General features: G+C 38.0%; 1 protein-coding gene across 1 annotated transcript in view; it reads left to right on the forward strand.

Annotated features, from left to right (window-relative positions):
• Positions 1–11,855, forward strand: part of LOC113116701 (TGF-beta receptor type-1-like) — a 32,777-nt gene that overhangs the window by 17,144 nt on the left and 3,778 nt on the right. The window contains exons 5-8 of the mRNA XM_026285016.1: positions 123–290; positions 659–815; positions 3,044–3,168; positions 5,525–5,655. Coding sequence (XP_026140801.1) covers positions 123–290; positions 659–815; positions 3,044–3,168; positions 5,525–5,655 — 581 coding nt within the window. The remainder of the gene's footprint in view (positions 1–122; positions 291–658; positions 816–3,043; positions 3,169–5,524; positions 5,656–11,855) is intronic.

The raw sequence follows: 11,855 nt of genomic DNA on the forward strand, positions 1-11,855 counted from the left end.
GTGAGGAAATAATGAAAGGCATTTCATTCCTTTTTTATCAGGTTCAGATTCAGAATATGTTTACACTCTATTATCCCTCGAAGTGCAGAACATTCAGCGGTTTCTCTCTCTGTGCATCTCAGATAACGGCACATGGACTCAGCTGTGGTTGGTTTCTGATTACCATGAGCACGGCTCGCTCTTTGACTACCTGAACAGGTACACGGTCACAGTGGAGGGCATGATCAAGCTGTCTCTCTCCACCGCTAGCGGTCTGGCTCATCTGCATATGGAGATTGTGGGCACTCAGGGTGAGTCACAATACACAAATCACTTTTCTTTTATACATCCTGAAACATAGCCGTATTTACATGAAAAAGACCATATTTTCATAGAAATATGCTGCTTTAAGCAGTACAACACAAGTTTTCACAAAACATATTTGTGATGTTTTGTATACAGTTATGTAGATGATTTTGTATTCAGTATAACATGACAGGAACAGAAACCGAGCGACCAAATAAATGTCTTGCTGTCTAATTAAGAAGAGAAGAGGGGATCTATTGATTGCTCCTGTTTCTGGTTTGGCCAAGGTGTTAGACATTTTCCATCATTAATCAGAGGAGTAATTGATTTGAAGTCGTGTTTCATGCTGTACTGTGTCATGTCCAATCCTCAGGTAAGCCTGCAATTGCCCATCGTGATGTGAAATCCAAAAACATCTTAGTGAAGAGGAATGGTACCTGCTGCATCGCTGACCTTGGATTGGCCGTGCGGCACGATTCAGCCACAGACACCATTGATATTGCACCCAACCACAGAGTGGGCACTAAAAGGTCAGTAATTCATCACTCGGCCACATTCACAGTGACGTATGCCTAGTTCCAGTCGGCAGATATGCACTCTCCTACATTTGTATTCCAATGCACAGCGGTACAGTTCATAAATGGAGTGTTTTCTTGAGCTGAGGGCTCTGTGTGCCCGTGAATACTAGTGTTGTGAAACACCCAACAATTCAAGCTTGTGTGAGATATAAAAAAGGCTATGGGGGTCAGACGCGAATGTGAGAAGTTTCGTAAGATAGCACTTTTAGCAGCTGTTTGGTATAATTTAGTGACATAACGTCACTCTTTCACCTATTTTCCTGTCTACTCTGTATTGTTCTGTGAAGTGACATAACAAAAAAGAGGAAGCGACATAACAAGCCTTTTTTGACCTTTTGACCACACACACAGTCAAAATGAAGCTGGTTTATTTTTTATTTTTTTGGCTTGCTTGTTTGTTTGTGGTCTATTTAGGGAAAAATTACAGGAAATAGATAAAATAGGACATGACATTATATCATAAACATCCTGCCCATGAATGTTTGTGAAGGACAAAAAGTCTCTTAAGGCAATGATCGGCAATTATAATCATGAAGGAGCAATTTATGACATTTGGTTAACAATGTAAAATCATCTTTAAATTTATTTAAAAGCTTTTTTATACTTAAATCTAAGAAGAAAAAAAATTCTAGAGTCATTAATTTCTTGAAAATTATGTAAATGTTTAAAAACAACATGCATACAAAGTATTTTTTAACAACGTTTCTTAAAGAAATGTTTTCTATTCTTCAGTTGTAAAAATGCTTATTTGTCATTGACCCATGATTGGTGGAGGATTTTTGTTTTATTTTATTTTTTGGACAAACTCTGTTGGGAGTGGAACCTCCCACAACAGGATTGAGATCTTGGGTTGACCCAGAGGACACTCAGAGGGTGAGATGTGTGCTGTGAAGGACAGTCCTAGGGACGCCACACCCCCTGTTGTCACCACAGGAGGGTGTCACATCGAATCTAGAGCGAGAGGCTCTCAGCAGTGTGCCCATTCTCTTCTGTGCCCCCTGGACAGTATGTGCACACGCACACTTCCCCAGACTACTGCTAGGTGTGACAGGCTGTCACACACAGACACTCATATATTGAAGTATACGACACCCGCTACCATCTCCTGCTGTGATGGTTACTCAATGTGACTTTGGAATGTCAAAGTTCTCCATCACAGCCTTTTGTCCCCCTAGGGCTCACTTGAGTGATGATGTCTCACTCCGTCTTATTGGTTTTCAAGCCTGCTATGTAACCCACAAGACACCCTCATCAGCTGAACCTTTAAAGCTCCGCCTTAAACACATGACACTGCAGTCCTATCTTAGCAACTGTTGCTATCTACCATATTGTCATCAGACAAGCTTTTTTCTTTTCTAATGCAAGTCTATGGAGGACCTGTTTTAAACCACATTTTGCTTAAATTGTAAAAAATATACTAAGCCCAGTATGCGTTGTATACATTGTTAATTTCATCTTGTTCATATCATTCGTTTGGAAAGGTGAAAAACAAGTGCAGGTTGCAAATTAATATTGGAGATCGTTTTAAAAATGTATATATTATAAATGGTACTGCCACAAATTGGAACTTGTTTTTCCTTTTCAAACACTTTTTCTTATATAACCGGACAGATGCTGAAGTCCAGTGCTCCGTACAGCCGGTCCATCCTATTTTGTGATGAGATTTATTACATTACAATGGCAGGACGTTTGAATATGGATTTGATCTGTTTGTTTGCTCTCAGAATTATGGATTTTGATTAGCTAAAATTGCTTTTACTGATCAGGTTTATATATCTTATTTATTTTTTTATTATTATTATTTATATTTGTAAATTACTGTTACATTACAAATAAGGGTCAGTTAGGAACACTTCTGCTCACACTAATATTATTTCTTATAATCTCTTCGTAATGAGATGTGTCTCTATTCATTTGACTAAACCCTTATTTCCTTTATTAGGTTTCCCTGTTTCCACAGTTTTTAATATTATTTAATCACATAATTTCTTGAAGAAAAACGATAGATAAAAATCCTTGGCAGTGTCATGGCATTTTTGGAGCACATTGTACTAAAAAAGTTAAATCCTCTGGCATGCTCTGTAAAGATTATCAAAACAAGCAAACCTTTACCCAATGAATGTTTTGATGTGTGATGGGTGTAAATAAGGGATTTCTAATGTCATCTGTCATGTTCACAGGTATATGGCCCCTGAGGTGCTGGATGACTCTATTAACATGAAGCACTTTGAGTCTTTTAAAAGAGCAGACATCTATGCCTTGGGTCTGGTGTTTTGGGAAATTGCTCGCCGGTGTTCAATTGGAGGTACTGTGAAAAAAAAAGATGATGCCAATGACTGATTTATGTCTTTATTTGTCTTCCTGCTTGTTGAGTTGTATAATGATGCTATTGATATGAGTGCATTGTTATCTCTATGTATATTGCAACAGTGCGACTTAGGGATGCACGATATATCAGCCACCATATCACAATTTGGCTTATAAATGTTATTTTTATCGACCCGATAAGAAAATTTGTCCAATATATTAAAGCCGATAAATAATGCATTATTTCCTTCAGAGACACTTCAGATGCTCACTGTTCACCATGATGGTTTTGAATTGCTAAAAATATGATTGGAATCACTTTGAAAATGACATTACAGTTAAGTGTAGCATGTGCAGAGGAAGTCAGATAAAGGCTACATAAAATATTAATGACTACATTGTAAAATAATCTTGTTTAAGTGCGTTGTTTCGGGAAGAGCACATTCACAATGGAGCTACACATTAATGGCTACCACAGTTAAGTTTGCTTGTGCACTTGCAGTCTTTTGTGCAATTATACATTATAATATTGTGTGTATTTTATGTGTGTGTGTGTGTGTGTGTGTGTATATATATATGTATATATATATATATATATATATTAGGGCTGTCAAATGATTAAAATATTTAATCAAATTAATCAGAATTTTCAGTGGATTAATCATGATTAATCACTATTTGCAATTACACCTGAATCCTAACCATTTTTTTTCTGAAATGCATACCAAAAGATAAATAACAGGACACAGATACAATATTGTATCTGTATTGATTCATCAATATGTGGTTCTTTTTTTCTGAATTTCAAAAGTTTAACATTTACTTAGATCAAATTTACCTGAGCACTATATCAAACCATGCCATTTAACTACAGATAGTGTAAGAGTTTTAGGTGAACCAGTGGTTAAATATAGCCACATATCTATGAAATTATGCATAGAGAAACTCGAAAGAATGAACTCAGAAACACCAACATGCGCCGCGCCACCATCACATAAGCAGCACTCTGGGCACTCTTGTTTTTGGGAGGTGTTCATTTGCTCTGCCACAATACTTTAGGATCGATATTTTCACGTTCTGAAGGCTTCAAGTGCCAGTAAAACCAAGTAAAAATGCATATGCTTTCCCAAACAGCTGTAATTTTCGCTGCATTGCATGTAGGCGTTCTGCGCATGCACAGTGTGAAACACAGGACGCTATAACAGGAAGAAGCTCCAGCGTATCAACTACCAAAGTCGTCTCTGTTTTTCGAGCTTGGCATGAATGTATTTGAGAGTAACTGGGGTAAAACCTTAAGCTTCTTCGGTGTTTTCGTCACGGCGCTCGCAGCTGTCTTTTACTATCCTGAGAATTCAGAGAGCTACGAGACTTTCGTGACCTGAATAATTTGTCACACTGCGCATGCGTGAAATGCGTTAAAAAATTTGACTTAATTAACGACAAACAACTAATTAACGTCGTTAACGCACTATTTTTGACAGCCCTAATATATATATATATATATATATATATATATATATATATATATATATATATATATATATATATATATATATATATAAAACAATAATGAGAACACTATTATACTCAAATGTTGTGTATATATTAGATGTAATATAATGTCTATATTGTATAAATATCTGATAAGCTGCTAGGAAAGCTCTTCAGTTTGCCGGTGTTCATTCAGCTCTTCAGCTTCAGCAGTACACAACATTTCATAACTATAATTGGGAATGTTGTATACATAGCATTATAAAGAGAACATTACCATGATAAAAAGATGTTAATTTTGGGGATTTATTTGCCATGATTTAGCGCGTTGTTATGGGAAAAGCCAAGAGCGTAGGAGTGTAACATTAATTTAAAAACTTACACTGCAGTTCAAACTAGGCTGCTGTACTGTATATGTGTGATTTATTTTGAAGTGTTTGGCACATGGCTTTTAATGGTGGGACGTTTTTGTAATCTCAAAAGTTATACAAAAATTTGGATTTGGATTTAACCTTTCTGGTTATCGGCTTTCACATATAAATAATTATTGGTTATCGGTATCGGCCAAAATGTTAATATCGGTGCATCCCTAGTGCAACTAGTTTAGTGATTCATGTTGGGGCCTGAAGTTTCAGACCACTACTGAAAAATCTTTTTTTTTTTTTTTATTGTAGTTTAATTTAAAAACAATTGCATTAAAACAATGCAAATTACCAGATTTTCTTTTTAATTAATAATTCATGTATCATATTTTACAATGTATTATAACTAATCCCATATGTGTACAATATTCTTAGAAATTATAATCTTTTATTGTAACAGCATAAATGAATATGTTCTTGTGGGCTAAATTTTCCGGTCAGGCATCCATGAGGACTACCAGCTCCCCTACTATGACCTTGTACCGTCTGATCCGTCTATAGAGGACATGAAGCGGGTAGTGTGTGACCAAAAGCTTCGTGCCAACATCCCTAACAGGTGGCAGAGCTGCGAGGTGAGTGCTCTTTCAGGTTTATTCCTTTTTTTTCCTTTTTTTTTTTTTTTGATGATGATTTTGTTTTTAGATGAACCATTTATCCAAAACTGCCCATTTTCATCTTTTTGATCTCCATTAAACTGCTTTTCCTCTCATTTCTTCAGTCATTTGTTCTCAGTGTAAGTAAAGGCACCACTCTTTTTTTTGCTTTATCTTGAAGTGCTCTTCACTGATGTGAAAGGGAAGATTTGATTAAATCCGATTTCCAGTCATAAAAAGCCTCTAATCTAACTATGTTTCTGCAGAGCTATCACAGCTTGCCGATGTAAAAGACACATCTGATGATAGTCCTGCCCAATATTAAATGACCGTTCTCTGATTTTCACATTTTGTAAGTGGTTTTCGGAGGAAAAGCAGATCAGTGCTACATTCTTATTAGTTTAGACCTCAGCTGACGTGCTGGATTGAATATGCTGTGAGTTAGAGTTTAGTGAGTTTATGTGTAATAAGTGTTTGGCCCCTGTCTGAGTTTCTGATTTTTTTCAAATCTTCACACTGAATGCCATCAGATCTGTTTCCAGCATCGGGCCAGAAGCTCGGCTGCGCTTCACTAAAACCTGCCCTTTACACAGAGTAACGTCATGCAACCCCCATCATTTCACCATCAAAGAGAAGTTATCAGAAGACTTATAAGAGATAAGTCACTGGAACTAGCACGCTCCCAAAACGAAGACGATAAAAGCGGCCGTTTTTTTGCATGCTTTGTTAAATATTTAAATCCAAAAGCATTGATGTTTTACTACAATAAGTGATAACCTACACTGATCATAATTAATTAATTCATCAGGACTGAAAATTAGTCACAGAGAAATAGCGATATGAACATAACCTGCTCATTCAGTCGAGTCTGTTTCTGTTTATTTGTAGACACAGTAGCCTATATACATCACATTTAGAAAGAATGATCATTTCTATATTTTTATGAAAGCTCCTGAACGAAAACAAAAAATATTGTATTTTTATGACATAGGCTATGCAGAGCTGAAAATGCCTAGCGTGCATAGTCTTTTGTATTGCTTATAAATATTTCTGCTTTGTATGGGGATCATAATCCACTTCGGATCAAGTTATTTCAAACACTCAATGCTGACTGAAAGTGAGTTTTGAGCTCAACTAAAGTTTTTAATGCTGGTGTAAGTTGTTATCTTTCTGAAATGTTCCGCGGTGCTGATGCTCTCTCCGGGCGTGGTGAAACTCCGCCTTTGTTCATAACCCCTCCTCTAGCCCCAGCTGGCCCGCTTTGGCCCAAGGTTTTCGTGGGGCCAAAAAACCCTGGCCATTGGCCCCGAGGAAGCCCCGGTGGGGTACGATCAAGCCCCGGAAGTGACAGTGGAAACATGACTGGCCCTGGCACGCACTAGCACACCCGGTTTTAGCCCGACAGTGGAAACACGGCTGATGATCATTTCAGCTTGATTAGCACATTTTCATAAATGTTGGAATCCAAAATCTAAACTGAAACTAAAATTTGATTAGTTTCCCATCCCTAATATTTATACTTCATTCCCTGCTTCTAGTATTTATATTTTAATATAGCTTTATTTCAACAATAAAAAAAAAAATAGTTTCAGTTTTAGTTAACAGTAACAATACGTGTGAATATGTCTCTTTAATTAGATTAGAACTAATCAGTAAATAAACTGATGTAAGTCTCAAAATTTTCATCATAGTAACGTTTCTGAATGTAAAAATGACTCTTGGTTCAGTGAGGGAGTCAGCTGTAAACCTGGTAAGGGCTTTGAATGATTCACAGTGAGTCTGATTCAAACTGCTAACTCATATGCAAATTCAAGGACTGTTTTGTGAATCTTTTTGTCTGATTCATTGCATAGCCCTACTGTAAGCTCACATTAAATTGTTTTTTAAAAATACTTCACCACACATAAAAGACACATGATGTAATCTGGCCAGTCAGCGCAGCCATCCAGTTGGCAGTTGCTGTATAGAGCTGAAGATCTTTGCCCGAACCCGACTGGACCTGATGGGACCCGACGGGTTCGGTCGGTTTTGGACTTAATTTATATAATTTTACACAGGCTCGGGCTTGCTCTCCACTTTGCAAATCCGGCCGAGCCTTTATCTTAATTTCGTTATTGAAAAATACCCATCTTAATATCATTTGTTAAGAAAGACTTGTTTTTATTGGTGCGTTGGGCTATTTATAGACTAAATGAGCCTATGCCTTGGCCCATTTAGAGTGCTGAGATGTTACGATGTTACAGAGGACTTATTTTATTTCTTTGTTCCAACTTCCAAGTGGCCTATAAAATACGTTAGTCATGAATAAATTGTTAAAACATGTATAAATGACTCATTCTTGACAAAAGGCAAAAGAGCTATGTACGTGCACACATTTGAATAATGTCGGGCTTTTAAAAAGCTGTCAATCAAAATGTACTTGTTGGGCTCGGGTCCTGTCGGGCCTAACTTTTAAGGCCCGATTACAGCTCTGTTGCTGAAGTTTTAACATTATTACGAGAGTATAAAGCACGATAGGGGTGCTCCGATCACGATCGGCCGATAGTTATGCGCATCTCGTCAGTAAAGCCGGTTTTCTAATCAGCAGTTAATTCCATCAGGTGCGTGATTTCACATAGAGCAGCTGTTACTACACAGAGCCGTTGTTAATAGAGAAGATGCGCAAATCCACTTCATTTTCATTTTTTTGGCGCATCTTCTCAGTTAACAATGGCTCTGTGTAGTAACAGCTGCTCTATGTGAAATCACGCACCTGATGGAATTAACCGCTGATTAGAAAACCGGCTTTACTGACGAGATGCGCATTAACGATCGGCTGATCGTGATCGGAGCCCCCCAAAAGCACGACTATTCAATTTGGTGGCCCCTGGGCCCAATCTGGCAAGCCAAACATCTTAATGTGGGCCTAGCGAAGAGTTCACACAGGTCGCACATGCACACATATGCCTTGAATTGTTTTTTCACTAATAAGTTTGTCCACAAGGTGGCAACACTAGCCCAGGCCATTGTTTCACAGCTAAAAAAAGAAAAGGAATAGACACAACAACAACAATCTACGGAGACTGCAATGCCATTAAGCGCTTGTGTGAGGGGGTCTCAAGCATTCCACCATGAGATACACATTCAACCAGTTCACACGCTCACATGTCACACCTTGTATTTCTCACTCTGAGAAGTAATGGATAACATGACCCGCTATGTACAATAAATTTCAAAGTTAAATGCCACTTACCGGCCAGTCAGAAATTAGAAGGTTATATCTTTGTAAATTGCATGATCCTGCTGTGCTGCAAGCATGTTCATTAATAGGCAACATGGACGCTCATATACACGATGTGTGTTGGATGAGTTGTAACAGCAAGATCTGATGAATGCTGTAAAGATCCTTCTTTTTTTTTTCTTTAGCATTTTGATGTTACGATCTGAAATTAACGGCAGTAACTGCACAGTAAGGAGCCTACATTCAACAAACATACTGTAGATGGTACAGAAATCAGCATTTAGCTTTTGTTTTTGAATTGGGTTGAAACTACATAGAACTGGTCTTAAATGAAAAGATTAACTGTAATCATGTGAAATTAAAGGCAATAACTGCATAGTTCTACAATCCAAACAACACAATCAACACACATTCAATAAGATGTTTCTTAATCAGCATTCAGTATTTGTTTTAGTTTTTTAATTTGTTTTTAAAATTAAAAAAAGGTCTTTACCAGTGAGTCTAAATAAATGTATTATACATATAAATACATTATTCCAAAATATTAAAATCAAATAATGTTGGTGCGAATAAAATAAAGATGCAAAATGTTTCATTCATCCAATTAAAAAAAAAAAAAAGAAAGAAAATAGGGTAATGATTCACATCTATATATTTTTTTTACTTGAGCCAATGAAAAATAAAAAACTATTGGCTCAAGTTAAAAAAAATATATAGATGTGAATCTATAAGAGCAGTGTGGCTTCTGAATTAGGCAGGGCTGAGGGGCTCCTCCTCTAACAGATGTGATCTAACTCCAAACTTTTGATATCACTTGAGAGTCCTGTTATGAGATAACCACAACTCTAGTTTAAACGAGCATAAAGGCAATGTTATCGGTCGTAACTTCTGACAAGAAATAGCGCAGAAACTGAACGAAGATGATTGTCAAATGGAGTATTTTTTGAAAGTCTGTGCATTCAGCTGTATGCAGTAGTGTGCCAGTAGTGCTTTAACGGATAAAAACACACAATTACGTCAAAATGCACAGTTTTGCCGATTGACCTTGTGAACACGGTCTTAAATGAGTTATAAATCCTAAAAACGTAGAAGTTCTAAACGGCCGTAAAGAGTTGGGAGAAAATCACGTGTTTCAGATCCACATCGTGTGCATCAGGTTTTAAAGGGGGGGTGAAATGCTATTTCATGCATACTGAGTTTTTTACACTGTTAAAGAGTTGGATTCCCATGCTAAACATGGACAAAGTTTCAAAAATTAAGTTGTATGTTTGAAGGAGTATTTCTGTTTGTCACAAGTTTCGGAAAGGTTTTTTTCGAGCATGGCTCTGTGTGACGTTAGATGGAGCGGAATGTCCTTATATGGGTCCTAAGGCACTTCTGCCGGAAGAGCGCGCGCTCCCGTGGAGCAGAGACGAGACATTCACTGATCAGAGCGAGAGACCGAATTGTCACAAAAGAAGTGTGTTTTTGGTTGCCAGGGCAAGACAACCCTTCACAGATTACCAAAGGGACTAAGGGACCAGTGGACGGAGTTTAATTTTACAGAGCATCAACGGAGTTGTGCAAGTGTTTTTGTTTGTTCCCTGCATTTCGAAGATGCTTGTTTTACAAACAAGGCCCAGTTTGACGCCGGATTTGCGTATCATTTATTTCTTAAGGATAATGCAGTCCCAACGAAAAAGTGTCACGATTGTGTGTTGGAACCGCAGGCGGTGAGTAAAACTGCTTCAAACATTTCTGTGTTGTTAACTTAGCTATCGGCGCGTAAGCACATCAAGTGCACCTTGTACACCTTTAAAGAAAAAAAAAAGACGACATAAAGTGGAACTTAGTCACTTTCCAAAACTGCTAAGCAAATATATACAGTTTCAATACATACCACATAGAGACGTTGTTGTAGTCATTGCTGCTGCCGCTTTCTTTCAATTTCAGCCTCTGGATCTGATTCTGGATCATAAATAAACAGCTGAATCTGACTGTTAGCCATGGTTTGTTTTGGATGATGGTTTTCCTCACGGTAATGTCACAACTTCCAAGCGCTCTCAACGCAAAAGCCTACTCGCGCTCGTGATTCTTTAGCTCCGCCCACACGTCACGCCTCCAGCGGCTCGTGTTTTTCCGGGAAAAATCTGCACAGACTATTCTTCTATATAATAAAACTAAAGACTTTTTGGAATTATGAAGGATGCAGTACTACTCTATAGGTACTCAAGATTAAGAGGAGATTGAGTGAAAATGAGCATTTCACCCCCCCTTTAAAGAGAAAGCACTGCTTTTAAAGGGGACATCGGATGCCTATTTTCCACAAGTTGATATGATTCTTTAGGGTCTTTATGAACTGTCTGCAGCATACTTTTGGTTAAAATTCCTTATTGGTCATGTAAAACAACTCCCTTTTTACCTTTTCAAGAACAGCATGAACAGGAAACAAACAAAACTTGACTAGCAAGGCAAGGCACGATTAGCACAGACAAATGTTTGATGACAAACTAGCAGCCAGACTGCAAACACAAGGACAATAAATAGGGAGTTAATGAGGAGGGTACCGAGGGAACACATGTGGGGAAAATTACATCAATAATCAGGTGACAAGAAGGGTTGGGTCAAGACAATTGACAAGAGCACATGGCACACCGGAACAAAGACAAAAACCATATGCTCACACAAAACAAAAACAAGCACATGGCCAGCAAACCAATCACAAGCCATGTGTTCGAACTAGACAGCACACAGCCAGTGAAAACCAAGCTGCGTGCAACAGCACAATACAAAATAGAACAAGAAAGCACAATACAAGACAACAGTTGAGACCGCTCGCTACCACAACTACACAGAACATGGAGCGCGAGTGTCCGGTCCCTGACACGAAACCGAAACTCAGCAAGACATGAGTGCCGGGATCTGAACACCACGCTCCAACATGAAACAGGACACACTGACAAGAGCACACGGCTCGAGC

The sequence above is a fragment of the Carassius auratus genome, chromosome 2, assembly GCF_003368295.1.
Source record: "Carassius auratus strain Wakin chromosome 2, ASM336829v1, whole genome shotgun sequence".
In the NCBI taxonomy this organism is placed as follows: domain Eukaryota; kingdom Metazoa; phylum Chordata; class Actinopteri; order Cypriniformes; family Cyprinidae; genus Carassius; species Carassius auratus.